General features: G+C 43.2%; 1 protein-coding gene across 7 annotated transcripts in view; it reads right to left on the reverse strand.

Annotated features, from left to right (window-relative positions):
- SON (SON DNA and RNA binding protein) overlaps positions 1–24702 on the reverse strand; it is a 722851-nt gene that overhangs the window by 622341 nt on the left and 75808 nt on the right. For 6 of the 7 annotated variants that reach the window (XR_014967657.1, XM_085621364.1, XM_085621365.1 and 3 more), the window contains exons 2-3: positions 12860–13029; positions 6085–8712 (exon numbers count right to left, since the gene is read on the reverse strand). Coding sequence is in view for 6 of the 7 variants with exons in the window: in XM_085621364.1 (XP_085477490.1) it covers positions 6085–8712; positions 12860–13029 (2798 nt within the window). In the remaining variant the exon portion in view is untranslated. The remainder of the gene's footprint in view (positions 1–6084; positions 8713–12859; positions 13030–24702) is intronic. The other variant, XM_085621369.1, reaches the window with a different exon arrangement.

The following is a 24702-nucleotide window of genomic DNA, read 5'->3' on the forward strand; positions in this document are numbered from 1 at the left end:
ACAGTGCCCTGTCGTTTCTGCCTAGTAGGGTAGTGGCACTGCCTGCTTTAATGGCGGTTGCTGCTGTGCTGTAGACTTAACAGCTCACACAGTTCAACTTCCGACTCTCCTTATCGGGAGGGACTGTAGAAGTGGGGTAGTGGCATGCTGTTTCTTTGCCGCTACCACAGAGTCTGGTGTAGGATGCGTGTGGAGGAAAGCTGGATCCGGCAACAGAGGGTGGTATTTCTTTTGAAGCCTAGATGGTGGCGTCCTAACCGAGGCTGATGAGAGGAAGAGATCCCTAGCAGATTCAAGGGCACCAGACACTAGAGGCAGCAACGGTCTTGATGCTACTCTGTGTTGTAAAGTCTTGAAAATTACTGATGGAGGATTAGGTGAGGGGTGATGGAGGATTAGGTGAGGGGGGAGGGAGGATTAGGTGAGGGGGGAGGGAGGATTAATGAGGGGGGAGGGAGGATTAGGTGAGGGGGGAGGGAGGATTAGGTGAGGGGGGAGGGAGGATTAATGAGGGGGGAGGGAGGATTAGGTGAGGGGGGGAGGGAGGATTAATGAGGGGGGAGGGAGGATTAATGAGGGGGGAGGGAGGATTAATGAGGGGGGAGGGAGGATTAATGAGGGGGAGGGAGGATTAATGAGGGGGGAGGGAGGATTAATGAGGGGCGAGGCAGGATTAATGAGGGGCGAGGCAGGATTAATGAGGGGCGAGGCAGGATTAATGAGGGGCGAGGCAGGATTAATGAGGGGCGAGGCAGGATTAATGAGGGGCGAGGCAGGAGGAGGTGAGGGGCGAGGCAGGAGGAGGTGAGGGGCGAGGCAGGAGGAGGTGAGGGGCGAGGCAGGAGGAGGTGAGGGGCGAGGCAGGAGGAGGTGAGGGGCGAGGCAGGAGGAGGTGAGGGGCGAGGCAGGAGGAGGTGAGGGGCGAGGCAGGAGGAGGTGAGGGGCGAGGCAGGAGGAGGTGAGGGGCGAGGCAGGAGGAGGTGAGGGGCGAGGCAGGAGGAGGTGAGGGGCGAGGCAGGAGGAGGTGAGGGGCGATGCAGGAGGAGGTGAGGGGCGATGCAGGAGGAGGTGAGGGGCGATGCAGGAGGAGGTGAGGGGCGATGCAGGAGGAGGTGAGGGGCGATGCAGGAGGAGGTGAGGGGCGATGCAGGAGGAGGTGAGGGGCGATGCAGGAGGAGGTGAGGGGCGATGCAGGAGGAGGTGAGGGGCGATGCAGGAGGTGGTGAGGGGCGATGCAGGAGGTGGTGAGGGGCGATGCAGGAGGAGGTGAGGGGCGATGCAGGAGGAGGTGAGGGGCGATGCAGGAGGAGGTGAGGGGCGATGCAGGAGGAGGTGAGGGGCGATGCAGGAGGAGGTGAGGGGCGATGCAGGAGGAGGTGAGGGGCGATGCAGGAGGAGGTGAGGGGCGATGCAGGAGGAGGTGAGGGGCGATGCAGGAGGAGGTGAGGGGCGATGCAGGAGGAGGTGAGGGGCGATGCAGGAGGAGGTGAGGGGCGATGCAGGAGGAGGTGAGGGGCGATGCAGGAGGAGGTGAGGGGCGATGCAGGAGGAGGTGAGGGGCGATGCAGGAGGAGGTGAGGGGCGATGCAGGAGGAGGTGAGGGGCGATGCAGGAGGAGGTGAGGGGCGATGCAGGAGGAGGTGAGGGGCGATGCAGGAGGAGGTGAGGGGCGATGCAGGAGGAGGTGAGGGGCGATGCAGGAGGAGGTGAGGGGCGATGCAGGAGGAGGTGAGGGGCGATGCAGGAGGAGGTGAGGGGCGATGCAGGAGGAGGTGAGGGGCGATGCAGGAGGAGGTGAGGGGCGATGCAGGAGGAGGTGAGGGGCGATGCAGGAGGAGGTGAGGGGCGATGCAGGAGGAGGTGAGGGACGATGCAGGAGGAGGTGAGGGGCGATGCAGGAGGAGGTGAGGGGCGATGCAGGAGGAGGTGAGGGGCGATGCAGGAGGAGGTGAGGGGCGATGCAGGAGGAGGTATGGGGCGATGCAGGAGGAGGTATGGGGCGATGCAGGAGGCGGTGAGGGGCGATGCAGGAGGAGGTGAGGCGTGATATCTGGTGGTGATGAAGATATCGGGTGGTGGTGGTGAGGATGATGGTGATGATGATGGTGGTGATGATATCTGGCGGTGGCAATATCTGGTAGTGGCGGTGGCAATATCTGGCGGTGGCAGTGATATATGGTGGAGAAATCTGGTGGTGGTGGAGATATCTGGTGGTGAAATCTGGTGAAAATTTATAAAGTGGGCTTGGGTAATCCGGACAAAATTGATATGCCCCCAAAATGTCCATTGAATAGGCATTCAAACACAATTAACAGGTTTGGATGCATTGCTGTGTTGCTATTTAAACTAAGGGAGGATGGTATATTGCTTAACAAATCGGAAAATTGCTTGTTTTATATTTGATTATAAAGATATTGGCCTACTCAATATGAATGGAGTTTAATCTTGTCTTGGGTATTTATATAAATCTGTAATGATTTTTGTATTTTAATCTGTATTCATGAAAATGGTTTTTATATACTACTTTTATGACCTAATTGTCTAATAAAGTTTTTGGAAACAAAATCTGGTGGTGGTGGTGAAATCTGGTGGTGGTGGTGAAATCTGGTGGTGGTGATAATGAAATCTGGTGGTGGTGATAATATCTGGTGGTGGTGCCTAGAAGATGTAGAAGTATGGCTTGAGCTGTGACTAGGTCGTCTGGAATGATGGCTCAACCTGCAAGGAAATTTGGGTCTTGGAGTGACCGGTGCCAGTGGAGCTGGAGGCGGTGGTGGAGGAGGTGGAGTTGGTGGCCGTGGTGCAGGCCGAAGAAGAGGAGTAGAAGATGGTTGGTCCCCTGAAGATGGGGAATATGCCCCAGAGTACTCTGAATCTGGGGAAGTGTAGATGAGGCTTCTTTTTTCTAGCCTCCTGTAGCCTGGACGATGTCAAAAGAGTTCTTTACGTCGACAAACCTCGATGTTCATCTGCTTGTCGAGGGTGAGTGCTGATAGCACCCCGACGTTTGAGTATGCCTTGACGTGGGTCTCAACGGTGACCTCTATGGACTCAGATGTCGAATGAGGCCTGTAGGGCAATGGAGAAGTTCTCAACATCTACAGTTCTGGCCTCTACACTGATCTATGGCGTTTGCTCAACGCCAAACAGTGGATAGACAAACCAGCCAGTGCCGTACCTCTCCTCAACATCGATGCCATCAACGTTCTCCAGGACCGATGGCGTTTGTGTGCAGTTCTCTTCCTGGTACGCCCTTCAGAGACAGATGACAGAGCCCTGATAAAGGTCTGACCCATCTCCTTGTCCCGAGGTCCCACCTGCAGACTGCGATTGTAGCCTTCTTTGCTCCTTGGTCCCATTAAGGGGAATCTTCTCGCGGTCTCTCAGGGTGTGTCTTGAAAAATTCCTGCAGTGATGTAAAGAGTCAAAGTTATATTGAACAACTGCTCCGGGGTCCCCACACGTGAGCGGGACTATTCAGCGCTCGACTAGATTTGAAATCCCTTTAGAGAAAATTGAAGTTATGAAGGTCGAGGGGGCGTTAGGGGGAGGGGGTGGGGAGGTCTAACACAAAAACATAGTCACATGACCTAAAAGTAATAGCTGTGCTTCTATCCCAAACTGCTCAACCACAGTCAACACTAGAGTGTAGGAAGTTCAGGTTCACCTTTGCAATAGTGCGTTCTTCTCATGGTCCTGAATATTGTGGTTTGCAAACACAGATACTACCTAGCCCTCTTAACCTGCTGCAATACCTAGAGAAAAGCCTGACTACATGAGAGAAGATGCAGGATAAAATCTGTTACACAATATTTGAAAAAAGATCACTTGTTATAAGGCTTTTATAAAAACTTGGTGTTACTTTAAAATACTGTGAGGTTGTGACTTAGGAGTCACTAGGCTCAGCCCCCTGTCTGACACACTCAAACATTTGAGCGTGTCCACGAAATAAGTTCATAATGACCTCAACAGCCAAGGGTTACTGCAATTTCTGCATTCAAAGTTCAGGTTCAACTGAGTTCTACTGAGAGTTTTTAAAATAATCTCCATAGGAAGAGGGTGAAAGGGCTCTTCCTAAAACAGGTAACAGCGAATTGACATATATCTCCATCCCACGGGGTATTAGAAAATCCTGTGTAAAGGACAGAGAAATGAGCAAGTCTGTACTTTTTTCACTTGCCTAAGTGGGTACAGCTAATCCACACCCATACTTATCCTTCTCAATGAGAATGATTCCCAATCTTCCAGGAAAGACCCTAAAGCCAAACTCCATTATATGGACAGGCCAAAACTCAATTTTTTGCCGGATCATTTGCATGTCTACCTATGACAGAGATGCCATCTGTCTTAATCTTACAAAAAACCTGTAAAAGTGTCAAATCGTTCAGACAAGGACATAAATAAGACACCTAATGCGACAGTCTGGGACATATGCCTTGTTATCTAGGTTCCCAATTCAGAAAATCTAAATAAACAATGTAGTCTTAACCCCTTGAGTGCCCCGCCCTTTCCCCCTCCAGTGCTGGGCCTTTCATTAGCGGGCGGGGTCCAGGACGAGATAGTCTCGTCATGGGCACAGCGCAACCGCGCTCCATGACGAGACTATCTCGTCATGGGCATAGAAGAGGTTAATTGACGTATTTTTACCATACTTGTGTATACTAGTACATACTAAGACTAGCATATTGGTGCCTACAGTTTATCTCTGAAATTCCCAAAATTCCCATACAAAAGCAGTAATCAACAGTATAAAAGGCTCATCAAGTGGCCACTTAGGGAGAGAGGTCCATCACCCAGGTTATCGCACAAGACACTGCCAGAGATCCTGCCAGGGACCCTTAGATTGCCCTACTTTTGCATCATCCAGCCCTACATAGGGAGCTGATACCGAGCCCAGTCTGGAAGGAGCTGAGCCCAGCTGATGTCTGTTTCCCTTTCCACTCTTAAAACTACTGACAATTACAGCTTCTTGCTGTAAACAGGTACAGGTATACAAAGCGCTAAATCCTAAGAAACTATAGATGGAAAATAAACTAATCCATGCGCTCACAGTATAGCGCAGTGAAGTCGTTTTTAGGGTGTTAGGTTGCCAAATGATTTAAACTATTTTAGTAATGTTAATTTTATTCTCTTTGTTAGTCACATGCATCAGTGCAGTTTTAATAATATTCTGTGTGTTTTTATATGAGCTAAGCAACACGATGGGACTGTTGAAATAAAAAACATTTAAATATAGAGTGTCTTTTCTCTTAGTGCAGAACTTGTGTATGATATTCTAAAGAAGGAAATGTAGTTTGAATTACCACTATGTCCAGACCCCTTTTTTAAGGGACTGGTAAAACCAGATACCGCATAAACACCACATCAACTATGTATTGAGCAGGGTAGTATGGGATACAACAACCTATACTTTCATACTCAAGCGTTGGTGGACTGAACTAAGCTCAGGCATCCAATGGGTGGTAAAGTCAAACCATGTAGAACTAAGACAAAGCTTGGTTTATGCAACACCATCCTACTGAAATCAACCAGCCCTTAAATATTTATGAAAGATGGCATACTTCTTGTCTACTAAGCTATGCGCGGAATGTTATAGAGGAATGGTGTATCCGAAGATATCCAGAGAAAATATTGATATAAACAAATAACTCGCAGACTGTGCATTTTGATGGAACATTATGTGTGCCGGATCAGGCACAAGGACTAAGCCATCTCCGTTTACGGAGGTTGCATTTAAGACAACAACCCGATTTAATATAAATTCTTAAATATGGAGACTATATGTGGATGACTTTCAGGTCGGAATTATCACCAAAAGAAAGGACTCCAGAAGGAGTTACATTAGCCCTGAAGAAGTCAAGGGATTACTTCCCTTAAAAGCGACTAAACATGTGTTTGCTAAGGCTGCTAAAGACTCTAGGGCTATAAAGTGACACCATCTACTGAAGAAAGAAAACAACAACAAAAAAGTGAAACAAAGACGACGATTGTTGACTTCCATTACTGTCATTTGACTATACAATGAGCGTGGGCAGGGGATCATGGTATACTACTTGGCAATTAAATAGATTTAAACCAACTTACCAATTTCGGTTAGACGCTTTTGTGGTGATCTACTTGGTCCCACAATTGTTTCCAACGATCTTGATCGATTTCGTCTATCAGGTGATCTGCTAAAGCTCTTCTTTCGCACTGGTGACCTCGATCTCCTTGCAGGTGACCTCGATCTCCTTGCAGGCGACCTCGATCTCCTTGCAGGCGACCTCGATCTCCTACGCCTGACTGGAGACTTGCAACTGCCACGTCCTATGGAGCTTGACCTTCTACGGCGAGCAGGCGATCGGCTCCTAGGTCGTGACTTTAGTGTTGTACTGTGCCCATCTCTTGAGTTAGACCTTTTCCTTCGTCGATCAATTGATCTCGATTGGTTAACTGGAGACCTTTTTGTTCTATCCCTGGATGGAGAACGCCGCCTTCGAGACCTTGATCGCGACCTGGTTTTCCTTCTGTGTCTAGAATATGAAGGACTACGAGAACGTTGAGCAGACTTTGACCTGGACCTGCTTCTTCTCCTATGTCTTGAACGGGAGCGACTTCGAGACCTTGGAGAAGACTTTGATCTAGATCTCCTCTTGCGTAGTGGCGATTTAGATCTGGACCGGCGTAATCTAGAGTAAAGTTTTGTGGTACGCTTTGGTGAACGAGACCTAGACCGTCTACTTTTAGATTTTGGTGGGGATTGTGCATCTTTTCTCTTTTCTGCAGATCTGGATCTTGATCTATGTCGGGAACGTGAACGAGAATGTTTTCTCCTGGAGTCAGAGTGCTTTTTATTCTTAGATGAATTTCTTTTGGAAGGAGAATGCCTAGAGGTTGAATGAGAACCTGAAGACTGCTTTTGCTTTTTAGATCGAGATACAGACCTTGATCGACTCCTTTTAGATTTCTTATCTTCCTTTTCTTTTTTGTCGCTCTTTTCGCTCCCTTTTTTACTCTTTTCATTTTCTTTTTTACTATCTTCTACAGCACGTTTGTCATCAAGCAAATCCTGACATTTTGATGCAAGCTCCTCATTTGGTTCAGAGCTTGAGCTTTTCACTGCTGCTAGATCAGTGTCTATACTTGCGACTTCAACTGGACCAGAGTCTTTGCTTTGAACTACAGTTACATCTGGCTCTGCAGGATTAAATACACTGAGATCAGAGTCTGTGGTTTTAATAATATTTACACTGCAGTCTACAATTTTATCTTCAATAAGCTCAGAGGAAGTATTTTTAATTTCAGTTAAATTAGAGTCAGCCCTAACTACTGTAAAATCACTGTCTACACTTTCAACGGCTAGATTATGGACTATATGCTCAACCACTGTAAGAATGGGTTCAACAGGATCAATGACTGCTAAACGTGGGTCTGCGCTTTTGACAATCATCAATGCAGTGTCTGCATTTTTAATATCAGTAACATCGGTTTCAGTATCTTTAGCTACATCAGAGTCCATATTTGTAACTACTGACAGTACAGAGTTCTTATTTTTCACTATAAATTGCTCATTTTCTATATTTTCATCTACAGCTGAATCAGAATAGATGTTTTTAGTTACACTGGCATCAGGATCTCTATTTGTAATAGCAATTAGACCAGAGTCGGCACTGCTAACTGGGAGTAATTCAGAGTCTACATTTCTGCCCATAGCTACTTCAGAGCCCATTTTTAATACTACAGTTAGATCTGCATCTGTGGGTTGAGCTAGAGGTAGCTCAGAATCTGTAATTTTAATTCCAGTTAGATTACTATCTGTAGGTTTAAACAGAGTCAAATGAGAGGCTGCACTTTCTACAACAACTACCTCAGAGTCAACACTTTTGACATCAGTTACAACATAATCTGCATTTTTAGCTATAGGTAATGTATACTCTGTATTTTCAACTACAGTTAAATCAGAATGAGTATTAGCTATCATAGGCAAATCGAAGTCTGTACTTTCTGTTACCGGTATCTCAGAGTCTACACTTTTAAATGCAGCTAGATCAGAGCTTGCATTTTTAACTTTAGTTCCATCATATTGTTGATCTGTATTGGCAGTTAGATTAGGGTCTGCACTTTTAGCAATAGTTGGTAAAGAGTCTATATTTGTAGCTTTGGTTAGAGCAGACTCTATATTTTTATCCATCATCAGTTCAGAGGCAGCATTCTGATGCGCAAAGCTTGTCGCCGTAAGTACCACCTCCGGCTCATGCTCCATGGCAGGCAATAGTTCCCCTACTCTTAAATTAGTCTCACATGGTTCACATAAACCTACATTGAATTCTTTTGAGGTAACATTAGAAGGACCAAATTCTAATGCAGTCTCAGGTGGGATGTCAAGATTAAATGTTTTTAATGTAGATGCTGAAACAATTTCCCCATGAGTAACCAATTTGCTTGTCTCTGAAACAACTGTTCGTGGGTCCAACAAAATTCCACATGTTTCTCGCTGTTCCTGTATTTCTGCAGGCTGCTCTGAAGGAGACTTTGTATGGGGCTTAGGTTCAGACTCTGAACTTCCCCGACCTTCTGAAGCTGAAGATTTTCGTCGTTCCTTTCTTTCTTTTTTCCTCTTTTTCTTTTTCTTGCTTTTATGTTTCTTGTGCTTTTTACTTTTCTTCCTTGGACTTTCATTTGTGACTTCTTCATTAACTGTGGCAATTTCTGTAATGTTCCTCAGTTTGAGATCTAAAACAAAAAAAAATTCTTTAGGCACTCACTTTGAACAGTAATGTTTTAAAACATGGGTAACTTAAGTATTAAGCCTTAATGTGCTTGTAAAAGGCAATGTACATTTGAAAGGCCATTTCACTTCTTTATTTTTTTTCCGGTAACATTTTTGTTGGTTCAGTTAAACATGTGCGTACGCACGGACTATTTTATTCATTAAGAATTTGATCAAAAGAAATAGGAAGATGTACTGAAGAAAAATGATCTGACACTATGAAAAAAGATCAGTATACAGTGAAATGATTATCTGCACATTATATTTTGGCTGTAACAAAATGTCATTTTAGACAACAAATGGTCAGTTCAAAGAAAAGCACTGTATTTTGTGGAATACTTGTATAGTCCAAACCCTAATTCCGAAATGAGCATTAAGAGGATGCTCACTGCTAAAAAAAAAATGACAATTTGTTTTAAATAAACTGCTTGTGTGGGCTTCGGTGCCATACTAACAGCTGAAAGCACTTTACAAATGCTGAGAACGTAAAGCCCACGAATGACATGCTGTCTGGGTCCTGAGCTGGCTATTTCTGTATGATCTCATGCCTGGGAGGCAAACATATACAGGTCAAGCATTCACCTATGTCTCCACAGGACAACACCCATGTGGAAAAAACAGTCAGGGGCTTAGAGTCAGTGTCACTATATGGTAAAATGCCAGGGACAGATAGGTAAACCTGGCATGGATTATATTCATCACTATTTTAACAGACTTGCAGATTATCCCAATAGTACACATAAAACACAACACATTCACATAACACAGATGATCATATATGCCATAAAAGGCTATCATCAAGCAAAAACGCCATCCTACACCAACACAATACCCAACAGAAAATTTTAGTTGGATGTTGTTATCAACTCGCAACACAGTGTTCACCTTTTGTGGAGGTTTGTGTTGCAATGTCCCGTGCTAATCCCACTGGAGGGGTTGAAAACAGGTGTAAAGTTAGTGACATACTGATACAGTCCCTTCTGGCCTTCCACTATACGACTTCGGTTAGCGTTACAAATCTCAGATCACCTAGCCTTTTCCAAAGTCTTCTGGAGCCCATGTCCCAGGATAATATCATTCACAGATTGCATAACAGCACCTTTTTGTCTAACTACTATAAAAATTATCCGGCCCTAGGTGGAGTTAGGCTTTTTTAGATTTTTTTTATAAAGCATTTTATATTTTATTTCCTGCTAGTGGAATAGGAGACCAACATTCGTTAAGCCACTGCAGTTGATGTACTTAAAGGAGAGGCACTAATCGTCAGGTGCTCCAAACTAGAAGTACACTGGCATTATGTCTTGATCCTGAATGCTAGTAGGTAGGCACCCTTAATCAGTTTTAGAGAAAATGTCATAGCGAAAAGACATTAAACCCCACAAAGAGAATTTATTTATTTTGAAGGTTTTGTAAAGCGCGAACAAGACCCTTGCAGGTAGCAGAGCGCTTTACAGGGCAAATATAGGTGACAGACATATACCTAAAAATACAATGACTTATGTGAATAAAGTGGTGGTAACTATTAGACTGACAAATATCTACACGATTGTATAAAATAGTTCAGGTGAATTTGATTTCACTTCTTTTTTTAAAAATGCCGCAGACTGGTTCAATCTCGTTTCTGGGGGCAAGGCGTTCCAAATCCTGAGAGCCATTCCTGAGTAGGTACGGTTGTAAGTTTTCTTCTTGGAAAATCGTTGTTTCACTAGAAGATAATCGGAACTCCTAGTAGTTCTGTTACCAGCCGATAGTACCAATTTCTCCTCTAGGTATCTCGGGGTTTTGTGATGCAATGCCTTGTGTTTCATACAGGTGATTTTCAAATGGATTCTGGCCTCAAAAGGTGCCAGTTGAGGGCACGAAGGTCGGGGGAGATGTGACAGTTTATTTTGGAGCCTGCGATGAGCCTAGCGGCTGCATTGATCGAGGCTCTTAAACGGACGGTCGTTGATCTGGGAAGGCCGCAGAGAGGGACACTCCCATAGTCCACTCTAGGGATTACTAGAGTCTGAACTGTCTGTTTAAAGTCATTTGAGGGTATGAAGGGTTTCAGTCTTCTCAGGGTGTTAATCTGAAAATGTGCTCCTTTAGTTGCAGCGCTGGTGTGATTCTGCATATTTAGCTTATTATCCAGGGTTATTCCTAGCGATTTTGCTGAATCAATAATGAAAGAACAACCGTCGAGTGCTGTTAGGTGCTTCATCCACTCACAGAGGATGGTTGTTTGGCTGGGGGGGAGCAATTGAGAAGAATTCTGTTTTGAGGGTGTTTAGTTTTAAGTGTTTTTTTGCCAGCCAGGTCTGTGTTTTTTGGAGCGTTGACTTCAGGGCCTTGATGTCTTCAAGTGAGTGGACCTTAATGTAGAGTTGTGTGTCGTCTGCGTAAATGTGATAATGGATATTTGAGGAGTTGAGAAGCTCGGCGAGTGGTTCCATAAACAAATTGAAGAGTGTCGGGGAGAGGGAAGATCCTTGGGGTACTCCCAAAGTGACTGGGCTGGGCTTGGATAAAGTCCCATTCTATGTTTCAAGAGGTCTAGTAAATTGTCGTGTTTGACTGTGTCGAAGGCTGAGGATAAGTCAAGCAGGATTAGCAAACAGGTTTTGTTTTGATCCAGTATTTGTAATGGGTCATCTATTATGTGGGTCATGGCTGATTCGGTATTGTGCCCAGAACGAAAACCTGATTGGAATTGATCATGCAGGTTTAAGTGGTATATGTGGTTGCTAAGCTGCGTGTGAACACATTTTTCTAGTAGTTAGACCAGGGTAGGGATGTTGGTATTTTTTTTTATTAGTAAATAAAAGTAACACGAGCTTAAGGCAGAACATACAAATTACACTTGCATGGATACTAATATAAAAAATACTATTCACATACGATTTTACGTATGCGATCCCACATGTTGCGAAGCCTTCATGGAGGCAAGTAACAATGGTAACAATGCATTACACAATTTGGAATGACAGTACAATCAAGTCCTCTAATGCACTGCAGAACTTGGAATGTTGGCTCCACAATACAGACATACTCTCTGGTTTTTCCAGTTTTCCAATCCAGAGTCCAGCACCAGAAACAAACTACAAAATTACCATGCCATCTCAGAATTTTCTGTGCAGTCATCTGCCCAGGTGCAAAATGGCAAAAGAATGATAAAGTATCTGAGAAAGTTTCATGTATTCGCATACAAGCACATTTTCAGATTGGTCATGGTTTCCAAAACAAAATATGCTCAGTTAAGTAACTTGTAAACATTTAAGTATAATCATGTTACAGGTGAAAAAGAACACTGCACGCTAATAAGTAAGGGGGAGGGGGCGGGGGGAATTACACCAGACCCCAAACCATGTCGTAGTAGCCCAGGAAGAATCATTGAAACAAACTAGTGATAGCAGGGTTTATATTAAGACATTCCAAGACAAAACATACATAAGCATACATAAACATTTTACATGATTTACTTCATTTAAAAGGCAAACCACCAAAACGGGTAGGCCCTGATGGAATCACAATTCCTGGGAAGCACATTTAGGCACCCTCACAGGCAGGGTATAAAGTAAACTACTGAATCGGATCCCACTTGGAGAAGTTCAATACGCAATGCAAGTGGTAAAGGCAGATATGGAATAATCCTAGTTAAATATAAACTCATTGGTAAATCTCATCCTGTTAAACTATGCAACCAGGTAAAACAAATGTAAACTCACTACACCAATTATTAACTGAAATATAAACCAAAGTATGGAAAGCCATGCATAAACGACCAATTCTAAATTATAAACATTGTTGCGACGTTTGGAGATTAAGGTTTAAGATTTGACGAAGATTATATGAAGGTATACTGAAAGTTAAAGAAGCATAACTTCAACAGCTCAAGAGAAGGACCGTGCAGAAGTAGAACAACCAGAGAACTATTCATATATTTACTATCGTTCTATTTAATGAAGCAAACTTTACTTTGCTAATATTCCATCAATGTTGACAAAGCATTCAGCATTACATTTTTTGTAAGTCAGTCACGTGCTAGCTCTACTCTACTTTCCTTTCCCGAGGATATTTACATTTCACATCAACGGAATGATTCAAAGAAAACAAATTGTTAAACGTTACCTGAACTAAGCTGTGGTTCTGTATCCACAATTTCAGAAAGCGTGCCCTCTATTTTCTGTAAATTCTGCTCATTCTGTACACTTTGGACACATACAACTGCGTCATCTTTAGGACTCTCGGTAACCATCATTTGGCTTTCTCCACCATTCATTTGGGGTTCGCACGTCTCACTAACAAAGAAAAAAAGTCACAGCTGTAAAATCCCGTTCAATTCGTCATCAACAACTAAAAAATATAAAATCAAGAAAATCATTTTTTAAAAAACCAACATTTTATGTTTTGACATTCAGGGATGTACAATTACATAATTGCTTCAAATATGAGCATCTGCCACTAAAGTATTCATCCAACCCACTTCCAGCAATCAACCAAAAGCAGGTGACTCTCTTTTAAAGAATCGCTCTTGAAATCAGTTTTTCACAAATTCATATTCTCAGGAACTGAGAATACACCTGAACCACATTTAGTATACCTAAACAAGACCTACAAGTACAGTTCTCATGGAGCCTGGCCATCACACCAAGGTGCCTTAGTTTCTCTCTTCAAGTCAACAAGGAATCCTGTAAACTCATATCCTTAGGCTGTCCCCAAATCTGAAATCCCTCAATCCATGTCCAGAGCGCTACATCCATTACATACATTTATGGTTTCTAAATAGGACAGCACACAGCAATACCGGAAAACAAACACTGCCAACCAATGTTACCTCAAATCATTTTCCTTGGTGTACGGCAAAGCAGTGTGTGTGCATATTTATTTAGACACACGCAACAGATGTAGCAAGTGAGTAAAGTGCGCAGAGACATTGCAAGAGTCACCATGGAACTTCTTGTGCTACCTTATAAAGAGTAATCGAGCAGCAGCAACAGATTACATTTTTTGACAAAATGGACAAAAAATAAAATCTGAAACATTATTCCAACCGCATACGGCAATAGATGTTAGAAATAGTTCTAGAGGGGAGAGCGGACCAATTAAATAATCCAGTAATTCAAGCACTGCCAACACAGTAGGGATTATCCTCTTTGGCAGAAAATTCCTTGATATAATCCTAAATGATTTTTATTGTGGTACTAAGTTTGGGGATTCAATTTAGGATGATAACAAGTACACCAGTCTCGAAGGGGGAAGGGACCTTTGGTTTATTTAGATCTTAATTACCACTGCACGGTGAAATGGGCATGATTCTTGAGGCTAGCAAAGGCTCTGCAGATGAAGCAACTACGCTGGAATTTAAAAGCCAATACCAATTTCCTGCATTAGAAGGTCGAATTATCCTGATTTTAGTAACATTTTACACCATTTTGAAATGGCCAAAAAGGGATAAAAATGTTTCCAAGTAAGCTGAACTAATGTCTGGTTATGTACTACTGGACACTAGGAGGTGCTGGGTGGCAGTGCTGGCAGAAAGGAAGAGGTGCTACTTGTAGCCCAAAGACTTGTGTCAGAGAAAGGAGACCACTCCAACTCTAATGACAGCTGATGAAGGACATACTTCATCACTTAGTACGCGATTCCTTTAGGAGCACTTTCTATTACTTTAATGTCAGCAACGTGAGTAGGCGTTAGTAGGAGGAGCCGAAACCCTGAGCTGCATGCAAGGAATGGCATGCCAAGAAGCTAGGACAAGGTTGCAGTCCAGGGCTCCAGGACCATGCATCACTCGGGGGCAGTGCGTCTAGCCCAGCAGCAACTCAACGAAGCACCAGAGCTCCCCTGGGAGAGGGCAGCTCCTATCTGAGCATTGAGCCCTGCACTCGTCACACAGGCGACTGGTGTGCTCCTTCCTGGGACACGCGGTTCCACATGCTTTACCGCTGCTGGGTGCCACAATGGCCTGGGAGTCTTCAGCAGCTCATTTGAGGAGTTGGGAGTTATGTGGGAGACATTGAAAAGGGAGGCAGGTCTCACAGTAGTGGTTGTAGTAATGTGTCAGCAGGCCCGGGTGGCATTATTGCAGCTTGAGGCTCAAAGAAAGTGTAAAGAGTGCTGAATTAGAACTCCTAGTTCAGAGAGGCCATTGATACCAAACCATACAAGGCGAGTCAATTCAGGAAAAAAAGATCATGAGACAAACACAAATGATGACAAGGAACCTAATAACAGCTATTATTCTAAGATGGCAATGACTAAAAGACGTCTCCAGAAACTAGGGAAGTTTTTTCTATTTTTAAACGTAACAAACTGAAGGGTCTTCAAAAGTTAAAGAGAAAGAAGTGGAAAATTACAACAACAAAAAAAGCTGAAGAGTACTGTGACTGGGCACAGACAGTGCTGCAGTGAAACAAGTTACTTTTCCTTTGGTAACGCTTTTTCTGGTGCATACAGAATCTGCCTGTAAATTCCTCACTTTTTTTTTTTTAAAGACGAGATCGAAGTCTAAGTCGCCGACTCTGCCACCCCAAGGTCATCGAGGAAGCACAAGAAAAAGCAGCGTCATGGGTCTAGGCGGCACTCGTCAAAGGATATGTTTCTGAAGTAGGGGTCTCCAGTACTTTGGTGTAATCCAAAAGGATTAAGTATCACCCTTTCCTTCTCAGGTGCCTCCGGCACACTCACCGGCTCAGACAGATTCTCCGACACCCAGGGTAGCATCGCCGTCTCCTCCAACCACTCCGCCCCCAGTGTCACCGGCGCCGCAGCCTGTCTTACAGCCTCCTGGAGCGGGTCCTGAGCAGGCAGTTCCGGATCCGTACCCTCCCTCCCTGGCTCCAGGTGCGGATCTGTTGCTTCTCTTAAATGCAATTTTTGGCATGTTTGCCAAGGTGGCTAACACTACTGGTGCGCCTGTTGGCCCCATTGGACCGCTGTCTTTTAACACGGGCCTACAATCTCATTAGGCCCAGGCACCTTTTATGCAGTTCATGCCAATGACCCTGGGAAGTTAGCCTCCCCCGGCGCCGAGGTACTCTACGCCGGTGCATCCACTGGAGGGAAGAATGGAGTTTTCTCCTATGCCATCTGGCTCTGGTCCGGCGCAGTCTCTGCCTTGCCCGGCGAATTCCGTTACTCCTGTGGAAATTTCATCGACGGCTGCTCCGAAGTCACCGGTGCCAAGTCTGGCACCGCCGATGCCCAAGATGAGGTCAAGAAGGGAGGCACAGACGCTACTGGAGGAGGAAGAATTCCAGGAGAAACAGGAAGAGGCTGAAGAGGGGGCAGAGGGGGAAATCACTGATCCCATGCAAGAGTTTAAGGGACTGCAGGGGGCTCTTGGTTTGGATAGGTTTCCAGGGGGGAAAATGTTCTTCTCCAAAAGGCCTCTCTTCACACAATGTCTCTTCTTACCACTCAATCATAAGGAAGGCAGCTGATCTACTGGACTTGATCTCAGCAGTAGACAAGTGCAAGTCGAACATTCTGACGGCGGTTCTTCACTCCTCCTGTGACGGAGCCTCTGCTCCCCATTAATGAGGCTTTGACGGAGCCCATCTTAGAAGTATGACAGAAACCTGTGACTGCCCCTGTTTTTTTCAGGTCAGTGGCGAGAAGATACAAAGTAGCCCTGGGGATCTGGCCTTCTTAGCTGTGCATCCATCCCCAAGAGCTTAGTTGTTCAGACGTCATGCTCTACAAAGCAATCTACGGGCGCTTTTCCATTATCGTCTGAAGATAGGCAATCTAGTAGGATGGAACAATGAGCCAAGAAGGTGTTTTCCTTCCTCAGCCAGTATGGCCTTAAAATAAAAAAATGCAACGTGTCTGCTAGGTCGCTACATACATGCACAGATTGATTCTGCAAAGGAAGTAATTCCCAAGCTTCCAGAGGATGCTCAGGGACATTTTGAAGAGGTCTTATCGGACACGCAACCTGTGGCCCGTCAAGTCACACAGTCTGGGCTTGACACAGTTGGCTCTGTTGCTAGGGTGACTGGTTCCACAGTAGCATGACGCTGCTTTCTCTGGTGCTTCCTCGACGACTAGGAGTAGTGCAGAGTCGGCGGCAATGCCTAAAAACAACAAAAAAATGAAAGTTTTTCCTGAGTAACTGGTGCTCATGTAAAATGCTCCAAACCCTTTGGGTTGAGTTCTATTCTATATAAAACTACAAAAAAGAAAAAAAAATTACACCTTAGCTGGAGGTACAAGCGATGAAAAGAAATTTAGTGAAATAGCTTCTCTGGAAGGTATTCCAATGGAAGCATAAGGAAAAAAAGGATGACCTCATATATAGAAAATAAGCAGCTAAGAGTCTGAAATTATACAATCTCATACCATGAATTTAGAGCGAAACACACTTATACAGCTATCAGAGGAAGAATAGAAGACTGTCTGCAAAGCCAGCAAATGTTGGAAGGAACAACAAGAAGAACTGGAAATCACTAAAATCCCAGCTGAAAAAAGCCAAGTTGATGACCACTGACTCGCAAGAATAATCGGCAAAAGAAATCGCAGCATTAAAGGATTATTTGTTTTACAACAGAAAAGCAGTTAAAGGTAAATTCTGCGCTTAAGCGGGATTGATTTTATTAACAATTAAAATGGAGCTCAAGAGTAGGCGACTTTTAAAGGAATTTACAGATTGTACCACAGTAATGATTTCCAGTTTTAAGAAATGTAAAACTAACTGCAGAAAAAACAAGCTTCAAGATCTAATAGTAGTGAATGTCTACCTCACACCAAACGAAGACCAAGATAAACTACTAAAAAAAATCTTGTCTTCCTCATTGGTCAAATAGAATGTAAATTTCCCTCAGTACTTATACTACTGCTGGGTGATTTCACCACAAATATATCTAGCTTTAATTATATAAGGAGAATGGATTGGGTATACCAGGCCATATACTTGCTCAAAAATTTTGAAAAATATCTCTGGGGAAAATAAAGAGCCAACCTGAATAGGAATCGAAGATCGGTCTTTAATTTAGAACAAACATTCAGAGACCCAAATAATAAAACATAGCAAACAATACCGAAAGGAGCTCAAAAGTGCAATATCGTTGAAAAACAAGAGAAATTAACAGAAATATTTTTTGCCCTACGTCAAAACAGATCTAAAGTTAATTTGGACTTTATCAGGCAGGCTCTGGAATGTACAAAAAAGATGGAAGCCAGTCCTGTTGAAGAAGATGTTAGAGTTCAGTGTGTATCGAAGATGTATATTGAACAAGGCAGCTGAAAATAATAGAGACTTGGAGAGATGGTAGGATGGATATTGTTGATAGAAGCTGTACATTGTTCCAATGTTCTACTTCCTGCATTCCATATTATAAATATGTCATCAATGTATTGTAGCCAAGAGAACTGTATACTTTCTACTTCTAGCATCAAAACCACTGGTATGACTACGATACATTGATGACATTTATAATATGGAATGCAGGAAGTAGAACATTGGAACAATTTACAGCTTATATCAACAATATCCATCCTACCATCAAATTTACCAGCAGCAATACTAAACAGAAGCCTCATCTCCCTTTTTCTGGATGTGCTACTCACCATTCATGAACACAACATTACAACTGAACTGTACCACAAGCCTACAGATGCTCATTTGTATCTAAACTGGACTTCATGTCACCCACACCACACTAAACTTGAGCATCATCTACAGCCAAGCACTCAGATTAAGACGCATCTGTAGTTTACTATCATCCATCAGCTCCTAACTACAGAAATATAATGCAAAAAACATTTCCCTTACTGTCCACTTGTGAAAAATCGCAAAAGGTTTTTCCAAAACCACCAGTCATTGCTTACCGCAGAGCTCCAAATTTACTATCTCTTATTGTGAGAGCTGAACTCAAGCAAGCTGTAACAAATGCAGGAGTTCATTGCTGTGACTCTAAAAGGTGCATCGCGTGTGAATATCTTTTACAAACATCATCTGTAACTAGTTCTATTGCGAGAAGGACCTATGCAATAAGGCAGCATCTTACATGTCGCTCAACATGCATTATTTATGTGATTCAGTGCCAACGGCAAAGCTGTAAAAAACAATATGTAGGCCAAACAGTGAATGACCTCCGTACACGATTCAGGAACCACAAATCTGCAATAATTAATAAGAAAATTGACCAGCCTGTATCCAATCATTTCAACCTTGTGAAACATTCACTATCAGATTTGAAGATTTTCCCCGTGGAACATGTTTCAAAGGAAGAACTACTAGACTCCAGGGAAATCTTCTGGATGTTTAAAATCACTGCATCCAGATGGACTGAACATTACTGACAACACAACCTGATTACTGCACATCTCAAGAGCTCTCAGGATTGCATTCATTCCACATTCCAAATGGAATCTTCACTCATGATGCTTTTTGAAAATTGTGCTGTGTCACATGTGCAGCCACAGAGCAAACCATCTTGTACTACTTAAAGAAGGCGGAAGCTGAAACGTTGTAGTGGAAATATATTTCTGTTCTTTGGTGAAGATAGATGTGAAGATAGATAGATGTGAAGATAGATAGATGTGAAGATAGATAGATGTATAGATAGATAGATGTATAGATAGATAGATAGATAGATGTATAGATAGATAGATGTATAGATAGATAGATGTATAGATAGATAGATGTATAGATAGATAGATGTATAGATAGATAGATGTATAGATAGATAGATGTATAGATAAGATATCTCCACAGGAAAACCTCCGAGTAGGGGGCCACCGACCCTGCAGGGCGTCCTCTTCAAGACGGGCACGGAGAAGCCCGACAAATCATGCACCATGAAGAAACATACAAGAGGCCCATTTCGGGAAGCAGAGAGCCTTTAATTAAAGATTTCAGCACAGCGTTCCTGCAGTCCCAACTAGATATATATATGTTTCAGTACAGACCAGCACTCGCGTTGGTATTTAATCCAAGTTAGGTTTTATTAGCGTGCACAAAATTAAAAAACAGACGCGTTTCAGCATAAGCCTTAGTCAGTGTTGACAGGTGCAGTGAAACAAACATGTAGTTGTTACTCTTCAATAAAACAAACGGAGGACAAATTCATGACTGTCATTAGTGCACCATCTTAGAATATGCTCATTCGTGATGACAACTGTTAGAGAAAGACATTTATACAATTCATCATGCAGGGGTGTGGAATTTAATAAAATATCTACTTGTCCATGGGGCAGGTTGCTTCATAAATCTACTTGTCCTGTAACAAAATACAGTTGTCCCTTTTGTGCAATGTAATGCGGCGACAAATTATGACAGCAATCTCATTATACAAGAGCTCTGAAATAGCCTCTCTGTTTATGCCAGGGCTCCTTCATAGTAGGGTTTGAATACCAGCAACTCCCTTATGTTGCCACGTTTCCGCAGATCTACATACTGGGGCTGAAGGTAATGGTAAGGAGTAGTTCCAGGGTTGGAAGGCCTTTCTGAGTCTGTGCAAATCTACTAACAAGCATGTTTTAAGAGTTTTCACCAACTCTTCTCTAATCCTTTTCCATACTGAGAAAGGGTGGATATTTACTCCCGACAATGGCAGAGCTAAAACTTTAAGGGCTGGGAAATAAGTGGTTAGAGGGAAAGTGAACTTGCAAACACTCAGATGTTTGCATGAGCAAATCTACACTTGGTTTTTTGATCATGCTAAATGCAGTTCACAAATAATTTCAAGGAGTACTATTTCTTGGCCTACTTCAGTAAAGTCTTGTGAATTCACAAAAGTTGTACATCTGCACTTAATCCAAGGACATGGGTGCACTCTATTTAATAATTGGGACACTAATTAGGTCTGGCGTTAACCATGACCTTTTGTGTGTATTAAAAATGTGCCTCTCTTTCTGTCTATCGGCTAGCTTCACTGGGAGTGACAGCATTCTGTTCTTTCACAAGGAGCACATCGATACAGTCGTTTTGTTCAGTGCCAGGAACTACTATTCAATGTGTGCTTTTTGAGACCAAAACTATTTTTGCTTTTGCCAATGTTTGTTATCATGGCAAGGGCCCAGCAGCTCCCACACTAATGTTTTACAACCACCATGCCAAAACAAATCATGCATTGACATAACCAAAAGGCTGACTATCAATTTCCGATCTACTGGCTTTACCAAAGCTTGTTTATTTGTGTTGCCCATAATCTTATTAAAACGAGTTACACTTATTTTCCACTATTAATATTTTTGGGAAATACTAGCATGCAACAACACATTTTACTAAATGATGCTGCAAAGAAATGGTACCTACATTATTTCAGTAGTTTAGCAAAATGTTTTTGCATTTTTTTGTGAACATTTTATTTTGAAAGCAAAGAATCATCAAACTTGCTTTCAGGCTTCTGCTAATATTTGAATGTAATCAGAGCATTCTGGGAGCAGTATACATATCCTCATATTGTTAAACTTTGCAAACGTTTGGCACATTTTTATATTCTAACCACTGTCAGTAGTGCAGTCTGAGCTTACAACATTAACTTAGAGAGCTCACTCTAATAATAAAGGCTTTGCATTAATGAACCATAAATACAGGTTTGAACAGCATTAACACATGGACACATATATTACCTTAACTGCAGGCAATACCTTTCCCTGATCCATAATGTGGTACTGTAAACTGGCAGACAATGGGTTTGTGCTGTAGGGGGTTGGGTCTACTTGTCCCAATGACAAAAAACACATGAAAACTTGTTGCCCTTGACCCCAAACAATAGGTCCCGGGCGTCGGGCTATAGGAATTACACATCCCTGCATCATGTCTTATATTCTCAACTTGACGATAAATAATTAAATATATATGCATGGATTAATCAAATAAGGACATTAAATTCAGCATGTCCCTATTTCCCCACAGTTGACTCCTGCAATACAGATAATTACTGGAAGTTTCTTAATTTTCACATATCGATGGGTCAGAAACTGCAATGTATAGTACGCCTTTAATGTGGTCAATAATATATTCCACTATCATGCCCTGAATGGGCAGTTTAAAATTATTATATCTAGGCATATTCACATTACTGTTGTAACGCCCTGTATGGGCCTTCTCTTATTTCAATTCATTTCAGACCAACTTATTTACACTCTTCACTAGGTTATCCCACTTGTAGTCACTACCACTATTTCCTTTACAAGTGTATCATGAGCGCCTCTCCCCCATTCAGACCGCCAGATGACTTAGTCTGGAGATCGATAATATATCTCAATTCCAAACGACGTAATTTATTCTCTCTTTCACCTCCCGATATCATTGGGTATGCAATCTAAACTGAAAAACTGAAGGTGTGCCCTGTTGCTCCCATGTTGAGTTACAATATGACGTGCAACAGAGTAATTAACATCCTTATTTGTAATTGCTCTTTGATGTTCCAAGATACGGGTTTTGACAGGATGTATGGTGCTGCCCATGTACCGTAAGCTGCATGGACACACCAGACAGCAAACTACATAGGTTATGGAACAGGTAATGAATTTTTATATTTTTCTCTCTTTCTGGGAACCTTCAAAACGGTACGAGGTCACCATCCTACTGTTAGCGCAGGCTTTACAGTTCCCACATGGGAAGGAGCCACAAAGGTCTTGTATGCTAGAGCCAGATTTCACGAGGGGTAAGTGGCTCTCCACTAAATGATCTCTTATGGATCAAAATCGTCTGAAAGATATATTAGGATAAGGTGGAAGATCTTTACCCCATTACATTGTCTGATTGCAACGTTTTCCAATTTCTACAAAAAATGGCTCGGATCTTGTCTATTGCATTAGACTAGCTTGTAATTAATCGCAGGTTCCCTGCTTCTTTGTCTCCTATAGGTTTCACAGATTCCTGAAGTAATGTCACACTCTCTCATTGACCTATATCCTTGCTTTAAATCAGTGTGTGCTGCGAGTAGCCCCTGGCTTTAAAGTGTCCAAGGCTTCCCTCTGCCGCTTCCTCATAGTCTGACTGTTGTGAGCTATTCCTTTTAATCTGTAATAACTCCCCATAAGAAATGCAACTTATGAGGTTAGTTGGATGACTGCTCTGTCCATGCAGGAACGAATTGCCAGCCGTACTCTTTCTATAAAGAGCTGTCTGAATGGTGTTGGAGCTCAAACACACGTAGGTCAAGAAAATTCACCTCAGTGGTACTCATCTCCCCAGTGAATTTAAGGTTTAGATGGTTCTTGTTAAGGCTGGAGATGTAGTTTTGCTGATTCCTGTGACCCTCTCCAGATAATGAAGAGGTCGTCAATATATCTTCACCAGCATAATACCCTTTACACCCATTCCTCCTCGTCATCGGCCCAGGCCACCTGCTTCCCCCACCAGCCCACGAACAAGTTCGCATAACTGGGGGTGAAGCAGGTGTCCATTGCCGTCCCCTGTAGTGGTCTATATCTCTGCCCCTGAAAAATAAAATTATTATTCAGGCAAAAATAAATTAATTCTAATAGCATGTTATTATGTTCCTGGTGTCTCAGGGAACGACTCTTCAAAAAGTATTCTACTGCTGTCAATCCATCAGTATGTCTAATACTAGTATATAGATTACACACATCTAAAGTGATCATTGAGAAATCTTCTTCCCACAAAATCTTTAGTGTCCCGAGTGTAGGAGGACAATTGGAATACAAAAGGAGACAGGAAGTGATCCACAAATTTAGACATTCTTCGTCAAACCCCCCACATCCCCCCCCCCCCCCCCCCCGAGGGATGATGACACGATTGGCCTTCCTGGTGGTCTAGCAGCATCTTTATGTATTTTGGGCAACTGATAAAAAGTAGGGATTCTTGGGTGTTTATTCTGCAATTACAGGAACCTTCTTTGGATAAGATTCCCTTCCCATGCCATCTATCGATGAGTTAAGCATACATCTGAATGCTCTACAAATAGTTATTTTCTGTGGTGAAAACATAATTGTCCCCGTCATTAAACTGTCTCAGGGCTTCTCTGTAATAGTTCTCCCTGGTTTGCAACACTACGTTACCTCCCTTGTCCAAGGGTTTTACCTCAACCAGAGGGTTATGTTCCAAATTTAATATTACTTGCCTCTGATTGAATGTAAGATTCCAATCCTTTTTCTTTACTCATGCTTCTTCCTTGGTTCGCAGACTAAGGAGGTCTTTATTCACTGTGTCAGAAAATACATCAATTACGTCCTTTGGCATTTGGGGGCAGAATCTTGAGGATGATTCAAAAGGGATCTTTATTCCAACTTGCAAACCCCCCCCCCCCCCCCCCCCCCCGAGTTCTTGGGCTCGTTCAATGCGGTCCCTCTCACTCCTTTGTTGCGAGCCGCCCTCTGCTCCTAGTTCCTCACGGATAGCCAGGGTATCAAGTTCTCGTATATTAATTAGATCAAGCTCCTGTGATGTAGATTCTCTGATGTTTCGTAATTCGCCTGGAATCCTCATTTTGAAAAATTTCAAGAATTTAAATAAGTCTATACGAGTCTGTGTGTACTCCTAGTTGCTTGTTGGACAAAAAGTTAAGCCAAATTTGAGAACTGACTCCTCATCCGAGGTCAGTACTTTTGATGTTTAGGTCACGAGGGTTAAATTATCCTCTACTGTTTGAAATTGCAGCCCCTCCGTGTTCTGGTATTCCTTGCTCAGTTTGTTGTGCTGTTTCCAGCCGCCCCGTCTCTTGATTCGCCGTTTTGTTGCTCGGGGTTCTCCGTTTGCCCCCTCTCAGCCATGTCTGTTGAATGAGATTGAATTCCTCGGGAAAATAATGTTGCTGTGACGGATGTTGACTCGTGTTGATCCCCTCTTCCTCGGATTGCTCCGTGCTAGTTACTTCGGATTCTGAGGTATCCCGAGCCTCGGTTACTTGTTTTCATCAAAAGAGAGCTGTATTGAGAGAGAGAGAGAGAGAGAGAGAGAGAGAAAGGGAGAGAGAGAGAAGAGAGAGAGAGAGAAAGAGAGAGAGAGAGCGAGAGAAAGAGAGAGAGAGCGAGAGAGAGAGCGAGAGAGAGAG

The sequence above is a fragment of the Triturus cristatus genome, chromosome 8, assembly GCF_964204655.1.
Source record: "Triturus cristatus chromosome 8, aTriCri1.1, whole genome shotgun sequence".
NCBI lineage: Eukaryota > Metazoa > Chordata > Amphibia > Caudata > Salamandridae > Triturus > Triturus cristatus.